At 41.0% G+C, this 17,968-nt stretch overlaps 1 protein-coding gene and 1 long non-coding RNA gene across 8 annotated transcripts in view; one reads left to right on the forward strand and one right to left on the reverse strand.

The window, feature by feature from the left end:
- TNRC6A (trinucleotide repeat containing adaptor 6A) overlaps positions 1–16,993 on the reverse strand; it is a 53,293-nt gene extending 36,300 nt beyond the window's left edge. For 3 of the 7 annotated variants that reach the window (XM_075515337.1, XM_075515336.1, XM_075515334.1), the window contains exons 1-4: positions 16,813–16,993; positions 16,028–16,075; positions 13,588–13,623; positions 3,176–3,266 (exon numbers count right to left, since the gene is read on the reverse strand). In XM_075515337.1, coding sequence (XP_075371452.1) covers positions 3,176–3,266; positions 13,588–13,623; positions 16,028–16,075; positions 16,813–16,817 — 180 coding nt within the window. In that variant the 5' untranslated portion in view covers positions 16,818–16,993. Of the gene's footprint in view, positions 1–3,175; positions 3,267–13,587; positions 13,624–16,027; positions 16,120–16,812 lie in introns of those variants that run through there. The other 4 variants (XM_075515333.1, XM_075515332.1, XM_075515330.1 and 1 more) reach the window with 2 other exon arrangements.
- LOC142416163 (uncharacterized) lies at positions 988–4,492 on the forward strand. The gene is made up of 3 exons (XR_012777648.1): positions 988–1,012; positions 1,813–2,006; positions 4,206–4,492. It is a non-coding gene; the product is annotated as an uncharacterized LOC142416163 (long non-coding RNA).
- Positions 16,994–17,968: the final 975 nt, after the last annotated feature.

A 17,968-nucleotide genomic window follows, 5' to 3' on the forward strand; every position in this document is an offset into this window, starting at 1 on the left:
AACTATAAAACATGGTGAAACTGGCTTCATAAAGGACCTCTCAAAAGCACAAATCATAGTTGTTCTTCTCTGAAACTAGAGTTTTCTTAATTAGCACTTTTAAAATGCAGTATTGCCAAAGCAAAATGAGATTTTATTTGATATGGTCACTTTGGTAGCTGTATACAACCCATTTTAATTATGATATTCCATAGTATGCAATAAATTTGCGATAATACTTAAGCCATGATTGTCTGTAATTAAAACCTTGAGGAGAGAGAAGAAAGAGAGCACATCTGAATGCAAGAAAAATTTATTGATTCCCTGATTTGATGTAAGGCTTGGTTAGATTCAGACATTAGCACTGTTAGGGCTGACTACTGAAACTTTATTAATGACTCTTCAGTGCCTTATCCTCACTTCTCTTAAAATCAAGAGTACATTAACAGAAAAACCCTCTTTTTCAACTTCTTAAGCTGACAAAGGCAAGGACACATACAAAAATTCATTACACTGTCCAACAGCTCAAAATGTAGCCTCTTGCTCCCAAGAAACCTTGAGCATAAGCTTTTCTTTTTTAATTTATGCTCTTAGAGATTGCTAAAAATAGCTAAAGGCTAAAATCTCTTCTGAAGAAAATCCACCCTACTAACAGTAGTGCATCAGCCCCTGCACACCACGTTCATTTTCAGTTTTGCCTATCTTACCCATAGTACCCCGACTCCTCCAACACCACTGCCCCTCCTCCTCGCCTTCCAGAAGGCAATGGCTGTACTTGAGGCCACTACATAATGCCACAACTTTTCATTATGCTCTTTGTTCAACAAATCTGGTTAAAAAAATTATTTTGAAGACTTGAGAAGTTTTGTATGCACTTCAAACTCCAGGGTACTGTATGCACAGCAGCTGGCTTGGAACCAAGTGTTCAAAACGCATTTTTATACGATCGTAAAAAGGTACATGGAACACAACAGCTGATGTCCCACGAAAGCTGCTCAGCATCGGGACGCAAGCACTACTCAACTTGGAGAAGGTATGTTAAGCGTCACACCTCTGATTGCTGCTGTTCTCCTACTACTCCTTTTAGTTCCAATTATTAAAAAAACTACAGTATTCATAAAACCTAAGCATTAGCTTTTCTTTCCACAGTATGATTACGTGATGCCTCTTCAGTTCTTGCCATGCCTATGCACGTGTTTAGAGCTTACTCTGGAGAGCTTGTAATCTCACCTCCCCTCCCCAGTTGTGACTTGCGTTAAAAATCCATTCGTTAGCTTGGCACTTGACCCATGAACAGGAAAGTGAGACAACTTAGAATTTTTCAAAAATTTTTTGCTGTTTCTGACTATCCACAGCACCCAAAGAGATCAGCGAAGAGAAAGGGTCATAGGATAAGGCTATGCTATTTATAGACTATTTATTTTAAGACTGCTTTTTATACTAAAGTGCTATTCTCTAAAAAAAAAAAAAAAAACACACCATACTTCAGCTGGGGACTTCCAAAATATATCAGTACTTGGTGCACGGCTAAACACTTTAAAGGTTTTGCTAGAGAGCCTATGGTTGATAATACAAAACAGTACGTTCTTAAGAGATCAAACAGAAAAAGTGACCTTACAAAACAAAAAGAGCAATTTTAGTCAATCAGAAACTACTCACGAATATTAACAGAAAGGGACTCTGCCTTCCTTGTGACCTACATTAACAAGTTTTCATTTTAATCTAGAATCAAGCCATGTCTGTACTAGGACTTTTTTTTTTTTTTAAACAGCTAAGTTAACTGGCAGTTGTTTGTTAACATGTTTTTTCAGAGGTCTATTCTCTTTAATCTAGATCAAGTTTAAGCTTCTCCAGGAATGCACATGAGCATCCTTGGGGCATCCTACTACTTTGTCTGTAGAAGCTGCTTAAATTCCTGACACATGAAGTCCACACACTCAACATTGTGTTACTCTGAGAACACAGCACATCAGTAAAGACCGGCGGCTTCTGAAGAACAGTCTAGCAGGTGCTCCACGGGAGAAAGTGTAAGCAAAACTCTCCATTTTAGGCAAAGGTCTAGCCTCTTCACTTTCACAAAAATACTTTGCTTTTATTTCTTCTACAAATTTCACTCTCAAACATGCTTTTCAAACTCACAAAAATACTAAATTTTGGAGGAGAAAGTCAGCTACGAAGAACCACTTATTTAAAAGATTCAAATTCTACAAGGAAACCAACTCCCTTCCCATTACAACTTCCGATTAAAAAAGAATTCCAAGAGGAAAATGAGTTATAAATTTACAGTTGAAGTCCAAAAATTATCCTGCAGCTTTGCTGTCAGCTACTGAAAAGAAGATCTCATTCTGAAATATGAGCAAATACCTCTTCTAGGAGTATCCCTCCAGTACTATTTCATTTAGATTTGTCGCAAGATTAGACATACCTAATTTTGTACAGGTGCACAACAAAACACCTTTATTTAGGCCCACGAACAGGGAGAGCTGACTACTGATTTTTTGACTATATAGTAAATAGCTAGCATTAGTCAATGGAATCAAAGAAAAACTGTTAAGCAGGTTCACTTTGCTACCACCAGTTGGCAAATACAAGCCTGAAATGGACGTGTTCTTAAAAACAGATTTACAAGCTCCTCTCAAGCTTAGGGTCAATATTTAGAATCAATGGCCATGATTAATATCTTGACAGGCAACAGGAATTCTGAAATGTTTACAAGCATTTCTGCGATGTTTCCATCCCAAAACACCTTTGCTGCCAATATTTTCATTTTTATCCACCTTCCCCATGCAAATTGTGTTATCACATGTATCTTTCCATACTGAAGGGCAAGAAGGTACATTAAAGTAAGGATACAGCTGGAAGCTACTATCTTAAAAAAAAAACTTGGTAATTTTATTCTACTAATAAATGCACTAACACTGAGGAAGTTTTCAAACTTGAAACCCCTTCAACTGACAATCAGGAAAAAGAATGGTCATCTCGGAAGAATATTTAATCTCTGAAGGAACTGTACCCAAAGCCAATTAAGATGTTCAATATGTCAGTTACACTAAGTAACTGACAGTACATTTACAGCTTAAAACATTAAATCAAAAAGAAAACACTTCTCAATAACAACAGCTAAAATGGTATTTACTAGTGATGAAACGTAAGTAACCCACAAGCATGGGTTTTTATTTTTTAATGTTCAACATACCTTTTTTTGAGCAGCTTCCTTCTTCTTCTTGTCTTCTTTTCTCTTTTTCCTTTCTTCCATCAACTGTTCTTCCTCTTCTTGCACTAAATCCCTGAACCACACAGTTTGTAATTAACTCTCCCAAAATACAATCTGTACACACTTAGATTCATTTTAGAACAATTATTTCACAGTGATCCAAAAGGAACTGGGGAATTTTACTTCTAATTGGATAATATTTCTATAGGGACTATGTACTTTCACTGCAAATCACAAGTGACAAAACTTTAAGAGCAGATGCAGTGTCAAGCTACATGGAAGATTTTCTTTTTTCCAAAATTTACAATGAGGGCTTAGACATTAATTTGATACAAAAGCCAGCACAAATTCAGATATTATTTAATCTCTACCTGCTGTTGTGAATTCGTATGACTGAGCTCTCACACATCACATTTGCTCTGACCCAGCACGGAGTCTGACTACCCTCAGCATAAACCTAGCAACGGTTTCTGCCCAGCCTCGCACACCCGTCTGCACCCACACCAGTGCCCAGCCAGCCGTGCAGGAATTTGCAGCTGATCTTAAACACTACCTCTGACAAGAAACAAACAATATATATACATTTTCCTGAGCAGTGAGCTAATTCAACTGGCTGTGTATCTGTATGACATAAAGGACACGTGAACTAGCAGGAACATGAACTGAAGAGCATGGTCAGACCAGAGCTTTCAATAGCAGAGCAATTTTAGAGCACATTAAAGGAGTGACAGAACTTGACAAACGTGAAAACAAAACCCATTATATTAAATTCACTTAATACAAAGTTTTACATGCCAAAACAGAAGGCTTAGCAGCAACACCACTCTCCAGATTACACTACATTCTATTCTAAAAACAGACTTCAGCAAATGCAAGACAAATGGGAGAACATGGAGAGTATAAAAAGCAGAACGAACTAAAGACATGCAAGCACACTTACAAGCTATCAGGGTCAGTAGGAACTAATATCTGATACAAATTTAATCATAACAAAAATAAACTTTTCTTTAAGGCCATGCTTGGAGAGATGAGAATGAGAACGAACTCCACGCAAACACAACTGACAGAAAAGACTGGTAACAGGCAGACAAAAAAGCATTTGGGATAATCGTGCAAAAAGCTTGTGACAACATGGAATGTGCAACTGAAGATCAGTTAGTTGTTTCATCCATGAGAATAAAAACAATTGCTCACAGAAAGAAGGATTCTGAAGTTTGGAAAGCAACAATAAAGCTGAATATAAAAATAAAACAGTGGCAGCAGTTTGCTTTTGTTGGAACACTGTAAGACAGAGGGAGAGGGAGCCTACTAATATTCAGTTACTTCAAAGTTTGAGATTCGGAGAATAAAGCATTTTTGTGTACTAGAAAGCCTACTTGCAAGACTCTTCTTTGCCCTTTCAGGGTCAGGAATGTTTCTAAGTTCAAAAGCTTGGAAGCTTTTGGCCCACAAGCCCCGACCATACAGTCAGGTGGACAAGATTAAAAAAAAGAGGTTGAAAGTGTTTTTCCAGATCTCTTTCTGAAGCATATATGTAGGTTACACCACACATCCCTCTGATGTCCTGATTCTTGACACTAGCTCCACCGCACATCTACCCTCTCGCTGGGCAAACCACGTCCTTCAGACAAGTCCTAATTTCTATGATACTTTGAATGGGATGTGGGAACAAACTCCACACACATTGACTATGTAAAGGAAGACGACACCAAATTTACTGTTTGAATAACCTCCAGAGATTAGTATAAGTCCTCTCTTTTAAATTAACGTTTCACGTGTAACTGGTGTTCTCCCAAATCTGTACACACTTTCTATCCGATCAGCTGCAGCTAAGGTAACAAGAGGTGCTCTGATTCAAAGCTGCTGTGGAGAGCTCTGGACAGTAAAACTGATTAGTCACATAGGTTATTTACTGCTGCAAAAGAAAAAGCCGAGAAACAACTGGTGGAAGGGAATTTACACCCCTGTTTGTGACAAGTGGTCTTGTCTGATGTCTATCTCCAACATACAGCTTTGAACATAAAAAGCGCTGTTTTTATCTTTGCCGTGCTTTTCACACGCTAAGCAAGGCAGAACACGAGAAGAGATTTTATTACACAATTACTCTGAATGTATTAAAACCCCCTTTTAAAAAGTTACCCTCATTCGATGACACATCGTTACACATACTCACATTATCAAACAAGAGACAACCTTGTTATACAAAACTTTGGGGGGAAAATGTACTAACAATGTCAATAAGGGGCAGTCAATAAGCAGTTTACTTCTGCCTAGAAACACTGGTCTCCTTTTTAACCCCAAACTACCTACAACTACAAACCTCCAGTTTCAAATAAGATAATTATATATATAATGTCAGAAGCAATGCCAGTTGAATACAGTAAAACACAAGATACTCCACAAGTATTAAGACTTTCATTAGTTATTTAGGTAGATAAATAATCAGTTAATTCTACTTTTAACACAGCTCAAGTCCCTTTCAAAATGAGTGCAGGCATCAGTTTTGGGGGTTTTTAATTTTTTTTTAAAATCCACATGTGACTTCCAGTTCCCAGTTGCCCAGTTCCACTGTGGCAAATTCATATAAACTTCCTCACTTTTTAATTAGACAAAACAGCACTCTTAAAGGCACCTGCCTCTCACTGTAGGTGATGCCAATGAAGTAATACTAAACAGCAGCTCATCAGGTCTTCTCTTTACGGTAGCCAGCAGCGCATTCTATTTTGCATTCTGCATAATACTGCCATTCTTCTGGAAGAGGCGATACCACATTATTGCTATCCACTTGAGTTCTACCTTTAAACTTTAAAACTGGTCTTCTGTCCCGTTGTGAGATTCTACAGCAAGATGCTGAAAGTGGTTCTCCTCCCAGCAGGGACAATGCCACAATAACAATACTTAAATTTAAATTTCAAAGCTTGTGGACACTTGGTTATTGTTAATATTAATTTCAAACAAAAAGAGATATGGTAGTACTTTCACGTGACATTTACATGGAAGAAAAAAGCCTGCAATACTTTAAATATTTATAGGGCACAGAAACTTCTGAGCTATTAATGTTAGCACACAAGACAAAAAAAATTGTATGACCGCACTTTGAGTAACTCAAGCATTTTTCTCAAATCTGTTTTTATTACTATTAATACCACCAGACAACAGCTATACTTTATCTAGATGGTAAAAATCAATTTGTCCGGATGGAGGGAAGCTTTATATTCACAAAATTAATGAGTCCCTTTACTTAATTACAAATTTATTTTCTGATTTCTCTCTGTAAACAGAAAACCCTTGGAGCATGGCTACATGTATCTGTACAGCAACCAATACAAACAGAAATCAGTTTTCATCCCTACTTGCCGAGATCTTTGTTCTCGCTGCAAATCTGATTTCATCCTCTACTCGTTTCTTTTCCCAGTGCTCCCTTCTGTTGGAGTAACACTAATTTATTGTATATCCAGCATCCCTTTTCTCCACTTTTAGGGTGACTGGTACAAGTACCCATCAACTCGTGCTGCATGCATTAACAAAAGCAGTCTGACACCGCAGGTATTTCCCAGAGGTAGAGCTGCAGCATGCTTTGACAATGAGCAGCCACACAATACCAGTGTTCTTTCCACCCGACATATACAGTAACACACTACAGACAGACCACCGCTCTAAAAAGTTTCCACAGACCAAATTGTATCTTAAGATTTTCTAATAACAGAGAGCAAGCATTAGTTATTTCTTTTTTAGGAGTTGCTTCTGATGTGTTAAGATATGCCAAAAAAAAAAAAAAAATCTAAGAATGTTATTTCTGACACCCCTCTATTTCAGTTGCACTGCAAGACAACTCACAAACTATCAAATGCAACATGGCTATTTTGCATTTTATCAGAGCTTTATCATCTGGCTGCAAGATTCATTGAGGACCGTCTTACTGCATAAAGCAATCTTGCATTTGCAATTAGGTATCAAGAATTATTTCACGGACTACTAAGAGGTTAGTCATGTAACTACAGAAAACAATTACACTTGGCCAGTTTCATTTAAAGCAATCCCTTGGATACTTTGCAAATTTGAGGTAATGATTAACCCGCAGTGCCATCTGTGCACTCTAAAGATGATATGCAAGTCAGTTTTGTCCATCACAGTCTGGCACCCTGAGTGTTCATAACCAAACTGAAGTTGGTAACGCTGATCCTCAGTTTGAGTTAATTTGGGTTAGTCCAATTTTTAATCGGTAAATAATACAAGAAGCATGTAGGACTGAAATCAGTCTAGAAAAAACAGCTTCTATAGATCACAGTTCATTTTTTATAGAATACACAATTCATTTACAGTTGACTTCCATACAAAGAAGAGTCAGTGATTTGCTATTCAGGAAGATAGTATTCCCTGAAGTACCACTGAGAGTAAGACACATCTAATCCAATGGAAAAAGCCAAGTACCATACCTTCCCCCCACGGCCAGGAAGAGTCGTGTCCACAGACTTTCTCCTCTCACAACCTCACTGCCCGTGTGCATAACGCACAACCACCCTGCACAAGCACTGCTGGGCCGACACCTCCCAGAAGCACGAGTTCAACACACACGTCCTACGAGCAGTTCTCTGCCCACCTTGTCCCAGGATCACCCCAGGAAAAAGCACCATCACAAGCAGGCTGTGCAACGGGAATTCCTGTCACCTTCCCAGGAGATCCTCTTTCCCAAAGGCTACTTAGATCCGAGGGGGGAGCAAGCTATGATCCAGAGTAACTGTTCTGAAGCAGCAGCCTATTCTGGTCGTTGTCCTTCCTGGGGTCCTGCGTCCCCAGGTCTACCCAGCTCCGGGTGTGCACGGCTTCATGCGAGATGGGATGAGCTGCAAGACCTTAGCAAGAGATGACACCCAGGGAACAGGCTGTTGCTGTCAGACGCAGTCAACCAGTCTGAAACTTGCCCCTGCTAGGCTGTGGAGCCCCGGGGAGACAGTCCAGCTCCCTCCCGACTGCCACCTGAATTAATGGTTCTGGCAAGCCAAACAAGGTCTACGGGCACAGGCTAAACACCTCTGATGCAGTAAGTGTATCACCACTGCAGGATGTACGTTACCTAGGACTGTCTACTGGAACAAAAGGTTATTTACAGGATTTCTAATAACCTGAGAATTCTAAGAGTTAAGAAAGCCACTAGCACCTTGTTTTGTGTAACAAATTTCAGTGTGTCATATGCAGAAACTACATTAACTGAAAAATCATTCAGCTTTTAGAAGAAAGCTATAGCACTTTAAAGAGCAAGCAGAATGCAAAATAGTATTTTCACAGAAAAAAAAAAAGTAACTCATCAATCTTGCTACAACTAAATCAACAAGATTACAATTTGTTTTTAGAATACAGATGCTAACAACTAACATACCAATATCTCCGGAATATTCTACCCACAGCATCATTTTTTTGTTTCCACACAGGAACAATAAAACTCCTAAATTATGACACTGTGACCATTCTATTTTCACGTACTTAAGAAAAACAGATTTTAGATTACAAAGCCAGCTTAGAACCCATTAAAAAAACCCACCTATGATTAGTATCAGGACCCTAGGCGACCCCGGAAAAAAAATTACCTACCTATAGCGCATAATGTTTTTAAGAGTGTTAGATTACCATTATAATGTTAAATCTCAGTGATTGGAAAGCAAAACTAACCCATTGTACAATTAAATAACAAGAACAGTAAAGCCCTTACTGCCCCTGTTCTTCATTGAAAATGGAATCTTTCAAGGAAGGCAGTCCTATTATCACTACCCTCTTACATAAACATAAACCTGAAAGACAAATTCAGATTTGCCTATTAAGTCATCACAGTCTAAAGCAGAACTCCTGAATTTCCATCTCTGACAGCTGAAAGCGCAAGTTTCCTTTATTCTTTCTAACGCATTAATACACAACCCTCTCAGCAGACAGCAAATGATAGTATTTATGCATCAGATTTCAACACCCATTAAAACATATATCAAACAAGCTACATTTTTAATGCTACTCCTTGAGAAACAGAAGTGTTACGTAGTATTTCCCATTTATCATCTTAGACTTTAATAGCTACCTATTCCTGCTAAGCACTCAACACTTTATATTATCCTTTGTGTACAAACTATCAGCAGCTCCATGTTACCTTACAGCACCTAACAGGAAACACCGTAGGAACCCAGTCTCGTAGTGACAAGACAAAGCCAGAAAATTAACAAGTTCTTTCGCTGGGCTTTTCCCTACATCTGGGTAGATATACTCCGTTGACCTCACATGGCAAAAGTGCTTGTAGCAGCACACTTGGTCCATCAGCTGGCCAAACGCAAAGCAAGGACTGAGAATTCTGATTCATAACATGAATATATAAACAGACTTCTATTATATCCCCTATCAGCCATCCAACTTTCACTAAAACACATGTACAGGGAATTTCCTTTTCCTCCTATATAATTGGATTAACTTGCTCAAGGTTAAATGGTCTGAGCAGAAATGCAAACCTTACTTTTCAATTTAGATCAACTGAAAATAAAATACCCACACCATACGAAATTCACATTTGAGACCGGAGCAAAGGCCTTCAGTTTAAATAGCTTAACTTGAAAGGTGCTTTATTTTCAAGTGAGACCAAATGAAAATGGATCTGGATCTCAGGAGAGACTTGCACATTTGATGGCTCTGAGAACAGACAAGTAGAAGCTGCTATTATCTGCGTAATTTTAAATAGATTGTCAGATAAATACTGTTATTTATATCAAAATAATTTTTTCTCCAGTTTTGTGTACCTCACTCAGCACAATTCTTGTTTGTATAAGGGGAAAAAAACCCCACCAAACTACCAAAACGGTTTATTCAAGCCATTTAAAAAAAAAGAAAAAAAAGATACTTTTTAATCTTCTAGGACAGGTATCCCTTTGGCAAGACGGCAAGTGCCTTGCGATTCTGGGTGATTTTTGATACGAAGTCTTTCACTTCATTACTATCACAATGACATGCCATTGAATAAAGAGCAGCTACGTTCTTACTTCTACAGTCAGCATTCATTACTACTTCTTTGTCCTAAGTTTTGACAGTGCTAATTTTATTTTTGTATGGCTCGATTTGTTATTTGGCTTGTGAACTGGATAAAAGCTGTAATGCTCAAAATGTAAACATTTCAGGTAATATTTACATCAAATCATATTTTATTTATTACTTTAATTCTTGAAAAAAGTTCTATAAATCTTTATTTTCAAAAGCTCCAGCTTGGCATTGTACAAGTATCTGGGCTGAAACAGACATATTTAACCTCTATTCTTACATCACAGACAAGGAGAATCAAGTATACCCATATTTTCCCTGGAAGACATACTGCGGATGCAGTAATTACTGTTCGAGCAACATGCTCTCTTTGCTGTTACAATATACAAAAGGGAAACATGTTATGCCACAATAAAATTACAATTCTAGTCACCTGACTGAGGAAATTACGGTTACGAGAAGAATTCTGACACAAATTAAGATCTAAGACATAGCACTGCATTACTATGATTTGAAGCCAATATTTACCTCGGAGTGAAAACGTGTATTACTTGCGCACAGCAAAAATTTCAACACCAAAATAAAACAGGTTGCCGTTCACCATTAATGCCAGTTACCTAACATTCACCAAAACTGAACTACCTACGCAACAAACTGCATTCGCTGGGTTTCTGGACTCTTCAAGCTAGCACTAACAGTTAGAAACGCCTCTCCACAAGTGCTGCTAAAGATGCCAGCACTCTTACAGATGCTCACGTACAACGTTAGCAAGCCAAGCAGACACCTTCACAACCCACCTTCAAACCACACTGAAGTCACACCGCCCCACAAGATGGTGCTAGCACATTTTTAAAGACACTGCTACCATCGCCCACAAATGCTTTTAGAAGCCTTGAGGCCGCGAAGGGATTCTCCCAAAGGTACGGCATGTTAGGGGTCCTTGGGAGCACTTCAAACCCCGCAGCCTGCACTGGGGTCTTTGGTGTCGCTGCGATGGCCCTGCGTGCCAAACACATCAAGTGACCACACACTGCACTGGTCCCAGCCAGCAGCGGGCACCGGGGTCACGCAGGGGAAGCACTTTGCTGCTGGACAAAGGAGACGAGTTAAACAACTAGCCAACCTCTTAGCGGCCCCTTGTTACTAACTGAAGGCGAAAAGATATTTATCAGTCCGTTTCTCAAAAGGACATGCATCATTCTGCCTATTTATTGACAGCAGGACGCAGGAGACACCGATAGCACGCCTGCTCCTGAATCCCCAACCATCAGCTTCTGCATTAACTATTTATGGATTTTTACCTTTTACCCATTTACTTCATGGAGTAAACATAAAAGTAAGAATAAGAAATGATTATACACCGTGGCTTTTGAAACCACTCTAAAATTTCCAGTGACAAATATAGAAAATAAATTTTGGGGGAAATAAATAAATAAATCCTTTCCACCATTTGCTTTTCTTCTAGTTATAAATTAACTTGCAATGCTACAGGTGGAACACCGCCAGATAACTACATTTAAGTATCTGGAATTGAAAGATCTTTTACAATTCTGCAAAGGCAGTAAACATGTACGCATGCACGCACTACGTATTCAACCTATCTCTGATATTCTACACAGACTTTCAAACATACTGCTGAGACTTGAGTTTTGATAATTTTTCTGTATTCTGACCTACAAGTTCCCTATCTTTAAATTTTTTGAAATTATGCAACTACATACAACTGCCAATAAAAGTTACTTCTCAGGTTCTATAAAATAAACAACAGCCAGCTTTTCTACTAAACCATCATTATACAAGAATCAATTATAAAATGTGTATTTTGATTAAAAATGGATCCTCCAATTCCTTTATCAATGCTTCCCAGAAAATAGCGTACTACACCAAAAGGAGCACTCTTCAAGTTTATGGCATAGAAACCAGTACTTTGAAGTTAACAAAAAAACCCCAACAAAACCCACCGGTGCCTTAAATGGAAATACTCTGGCAACTGAAACCACTCAGCACATTACACAGGAGCAAAGAACGCCTCAGGCACCGATAACAAAACAAAACCACTTATTTACAGATGTCGTGTGTGTGCGTGTGTGTGTTAATTCTTTCCCGCTATTAACGTATAGAAGAGGTGCTGCCAAGCTAAAAACTGAAACAATTACTTCAATGAATAATTAACTAGTAGATGTGTGTCAGCTACTTTCTTTTTTGCTTTTAAATACCTCAGTCTATAAATTATCACCCTAAAAGTGAAGCGATAGAATTCTAACTACCATGTCTACCGCTACCAATTACTTGGAATACGCTCATCTTTCCCATTTTCCCAATACAGAAGCTGGTTCAACAGAAATATGATCCAAACAACAAGCACTATAAAGACGCCATAGTTCCAGAATAACGTTTGTGTTACCATTTCACCCTGAAGTTTCATCCGAGATGTTCACTGCTACCCAAGCATACAAGAGACAAATCTCTCTGCCAAGAAGTTTATCATCTAAATACACAAGACTTCAGTAGCAGCAATAAACAATCCCTATCTTCATTTAACAAATGGGGAACCGAAGAAGATAGATTAAACTGCTTCTCCATAATCACTCTGGTCACATAGGATATTTGTAACAGATGCACAAACTCAAACGACTGCAAAGTCCAGCACCTTAACCATAAGACCGCCCCTACTCTAGACTGCTTCAGTTTTATTAACACAGAGTCAAGAAGTATACTGTGCATCGGGTTTGCTGTAAGACTAGAAAAAGAAAAGGTAAATGCCAGCTACCTTATGGGACAACCTGACAATTACACATGACCTGAAAAGGTGTGTGTAGAGGAGAAAGGAATGCATAATTTTGCCTAAGTATCTCTAAAGGTCTTGAAAAGTATGAACAGAATGCTGTCTCTCTGCAATAAACCCTTCCCATTTGACAGCAGAAGTCTTCCCATTAAGAAGTTTATCAGGAAAAAACCCACATCCCCCAAAAACCCAACGGAAAATTAAGTGCTTAAATATCAACAGAAATGACTACATTACTCACTGTTTCTCTATGCCCCTATCATTGAGCCATCTCATTTTTTTTCTACAGCAAATAAGGAAAGCCTCATGGAAATATGATGGTTATTCTAACATGGAAGAGTAAAAAAAACAAAAAAAATCTGTACACTAGTAACTTAGCAGAATACATGGATGAAATCTAGAGGTATACATGATTTTAGGTAAAAAGTTTGCTCTCCCAGAACATGGAGAGTCTGCAAACAATGCAGATGGAATCTCCGAAGCAGAAACACAGGTGAATGAAAGCAGTGCGTGAATCTTCCCCATAATTTGCATGCTTGTGAAGTAAGAGTCAAACTCCTGTGTTTGGAAAAAAAAAAATTGCAAACATATTTCAGATATTTACCTTCTCTCAGTTCCACATAAATGAGGCAGGAAAGCCCTGTTTACCAAACAGAATTAAGAAGTTATTTCTTAAATCAGAAGAACTAAACGGTGATTTTTACTGCTCCCGATTTTAACCAAATTTAACTCTTACATTTCTCCAGTTAATAACAGACAGTTCTCGCTCAGCGGTAGACTGAACAGGTGCCATTTAACTTGTAACATTATGCAACAATACAGCGTGCAATAGATTTGAATTACTGTCGCAAATCATGCACTATGCTTATTTTTGACAGCAGGAATATTTGCATAGGACTAGGCATGTATGCATTTTAAAGAGAACACAGACCAAATGAAAATTCTTTTCCAAAAGGCCAAACAAACCAAATTGCTAATCCTAAGTTTAAAACAGTAATCAATCCAACTGGATAAGCAAGCTGTAGTAAAAGCTATAATACTTATCCTATCACAAACCCACAGTCTAGGCCAATATTCCTAGTAAGATAAAAAAGAATATTTGCTACCCATTAATTTATAAGCATAAACTCCAAAGGCGACTTCAGAACATCCATAAAGCAATGCCAATGTCCCATGGAGTTTACAGTCTATATAGACACTATGCCATTTTAGATTAAGAAAAACTGTATCATAGGATTATTTACCGTTCCCAGGAAAAGATATTTGCTCTTTTACAATTTGACTAGGTCACTGCAAATTTAGTAAGATCGTAAATAATGATATTAGAGAAAGCATGAGGGCTATCTGTTGAGTTCTACAACAGTAAAACAATTAATCAGGCCTATCCAGAGTAGGCATGCCACAGTTTTATCAGGGTATGTGCTCACATGATGAAAACTCCCTCTCTAAACATAAACCAGTTCGAATGCGGGTTTCTGAAAACAACTGGTATATTAATGTTAACTTAAAACCAGTTCTGAATCTTTTAAATGAATAAAACATATACATCTGTGTCAGAAAACACGGAGACCCATTCCGTACCAGAATTTACTCAGTGAACCCTGTTCTGTCCCCCACCCCCAGGAAGCACTGTGTTTAGGCAGTTCTATAGTTTACTTTCACTTCTCGTCACTACCCGCTCTGCCTGCCAGCGTGACAAGGGATCTCTTAGGGTCATAAAAATGGGAAGATCTACTGACTTACTAAGCCTTGCACCAGAATATTGTTTTGGACTTAGCACTCTGTCCATCTAAACAACACAGTTCTGAAATCGCTTCTGGTATCAAGTACGCACTGAGTGCTTTCCACAGAACGCCAATGATTTACTTTTTTTTTTTTTTTAAACACAGCATTTTGGTACCTTTTGTGGACAGATTAAAGAGTTGCCATTTGAAATCATTCTCTTCAAGTAAAGTCTATTTGACAATGACCTTGACATTGTATTTAAAAGCAATATGCTAAGTGTATCTTAAAGATTCCATATATTTCAGCAACAAAATCGAAAAAATTATTCATGCTTAAGCATATTACCAAAAAAAGGAAGACACACATTGACAGCAAGGGAAAGCCAAGCAGTTTTCACAGTGTAATCATGAACCAATCTGGAAGTTGGAGACTGATTAGGCACAGTAAATAAGAAAAGAAGCAAGGTAACAGAACCTAATATTCAGGGTTTCAGCATATTTCAGATGGCCCTAGTAGAAGTCCCCTTAAAAGTCTGCTAGCAAAAGTCCCTTTAAGGTCTCATTGAAAAAGAACACAAAAAGAAAGTAGGATAAAGGTCGAAAAAAAAGAATGTAAACAACAGAAAGAGGCAGATATCTGCAAGAAAGTCGCCACACTAAAAATAAAGGATGCAGAAGAAATGACTTCTTAAATACAAAAGTGATGTATATTACTGGGACAGAATTCTTAATTCAACGCAACTCTTAAGTCTTGAGCTAAGTGATGTAAAAAAGGAACTGCCCATTTCTACAAAGTTCTCAAATAAAAACCATATGCTAACAGGAAATTCACTGCCTTTAACTCTTCATGGACAACGAGGCAAAACCCTAATAGTTATATGGCAACATACAGCTTATTTGAGTTCAAAGCAACTTTGTTGCCAAAACCAACTACTTCTTGCCTCCCAACAATATTTGCCTGAACTGTATAGGAAAAAAACAAACCAAGCCTTCATTCCTTTTTTAGTTATTGTTAGGTACTACGACTTAGGAGAGAAAAGTAAGTTATTTTTCTCTTAAAAACCTACCCTATTAAAGAAATTCTATTAACGTGATATTGTTATCATGCAAAAGAAACCATGCTAAAAAGGCGTTTAGTCTACAGAATCATTGGAAATTGCAGAGATTTCTCTATGCAATGGAGGACGTTTTCGAATGCAGGAGTTTTTTATCCTTACAATTAACATGAGATTAAAGCTCCAGATAAAGCCCACAATGATTTCTAGCCCAAGGCCAACTCTTGTTCCGAACGGCAGGAGTGAATTTAAATGCGTATCTTACCTGCTTAGTTTTCTTTCGACTTCTTTGGTAGCTTTAGCTTCCAATTCTCTGGAACAGAAAGTGGTGTTGGTTTCCATGTCAACAGTAATGCAGCACAAAGCAAAAAATAAAACCGGAGCGGGGTTAAGATACGCACTGAGCTCCATATGTTGGTATCTCGGGAGGAAACGGGGAGACCACAGATTGCCAAGTAATCAAATGATATGTTTACCCAGGGACAGCGAGGCAAGTGGAGCATAACCAACACCAGCTACCCTTCGCTACCAGACAACCTCTGCTTAAGCGTTTCAAGCACTCTAAAGCAAACAATTCTGCTGCATCACTTTAGCTCGAGGATGCGTTCAAAGCCCAGCAGCGAGAGCCCTCCCTGCCCTAGCAGCCTGCACAGGCCGGCGCTGCGAAGCGCTGCCAGCTCCCCGGGAGCAAACAACGGCGAGCGCAGGAGGTCAAAGCTCAGCTCCGCGGGGAAAACATCGCTTCTGGGCCAACGCCGCGGCCCCTGGGGGGCGAGAGCCCCTCCCGCCGTCCCGCCGGCTCCCGCCCGGGCGGGCACCGCTCCCGCGGGGCGCCCGCCCGCTGCCGCGCCGCAGCCCGCGCCCCCGTCCCCCTCCGCCGGCGGCGCCGCCTGCCCGGGCCGCGGCTCCCCCCGCCGCCGCAGGGCCGTCCCGGGGCGCGGAGGGGCTCCCCCGCCGCCCGGCCCCTCCCCCGCCCGCGGCGGCCGGGCCCCCGCTGGCGCCTCGCCTCGGCGGCGCCCGCCCTTCCCGCCGCCCGGCCCCGCCCGCTACCTCATGTATGTAAAGTGCTCGGAGTCCGGCCCGGCGTGGCTGCGGCCCGGGCCCGGCGCTGGCGCGGCGGCTCTAGGCGGCCTGGGCCCGGCACTGCGGAGCGGGAGGGCCCGGCAGCTGCTGCTGCAGCACCGCCGCCATTTCCTGCCTCCTAACCCGGCCGGGTCCGGCCCCGCCGCACAGGAAGGGAAACCCCGCCCCGGGCAGCGCTTCCGGGTCGCCGCGCTTCCCCCGACATGGCGCCGCAGCAACCGCCCTGGCAACGGGGTGGGGGAGGCGAAGCGCCGTCGCCCTGACATTGAGGCCGACCCCGAGGAAGGCCGAGCCCGCTCGCAAGGCCGGCGGCCGCCCCGCCCGCCCCGCGGGGCAGTCTCCCGGCCCGAGCCCCCTCCCCGGACGGGTGGCACCGCGCAGTGGCAGGCACCGGCCCGGCCTCAGGGGACTCCCCACCGCGGGGCCTGCGCTAACCCGTACGCGAGGGGCGTGAGGCCTGCCCCGCCCGGAGCAGAGGGGCCGGAGCGTGCTCTGCAGGAGCTAATCCCAAATTCAGGGGATTTGTGCATCCAGCCGCCACCGCCCTGCAGCGGCACAGCCCCGTCGCCCCGGCAAGGGCTGCCACGGCAGCGCGTGGGGACGGGGTGACCTCTCGTAGGGCCCTGTTACCTCTGGCCGGGTGATCGCTTTTGGATTTAGCGTATCGCTGCAGTTCTTATCCTGAGAATCGACCCCTAATTCCAAGCGCTATCTCGTGAAACATCCTACAGAAAAGGACAGTCGTTTCCCCGAGCAATGCAGGACGAGGCACGGACAGGAACGTAACGCACGGCTCCACGCGTATTTTCCCCTCTGTGGTGCCGCTCTTTCAGCTCCTAGGCTCCCTTGGCATGCTCTGCTCTGTTCGGAACTTTGGGGCCTCAGTAACTACCAAGACTGATGGAAAAGAAGTGTTAATGTCTAACCGCCATAGAGTAGGATAGGCCTTTCTTTTATCCTTCCACTGACTTTATTAGGTTGACAGAGGGAACTGCAGAGTATCTAGCACTTGCAAACCTAGCTAGAAATTGATTTATGTGAACACAAAGCTTAATCCAAAAGGTACACAGAGATACTCTAACTTCAAATACATTGAATGAAGAGGGAAGACTACATGAGCCAC

Source organism: Mycteria americana, chromosome 12, assembly GCF_035582795.1.
Source record: "Mycteria americana isolate JAX WOST 10 ecotype Jacksonville Zoo and Gardens chromosome 12, USCA_MyAme_1.0, whole genome shotgun sequence".
In the NCBI taxonomy this organism is placed as follows: domain Eukaryota; kingdom Metazoa; phylum Chordata; class Aves; order Ciconiiformes; family Ciconiidae; genus Mycteria; species Mycteria americana.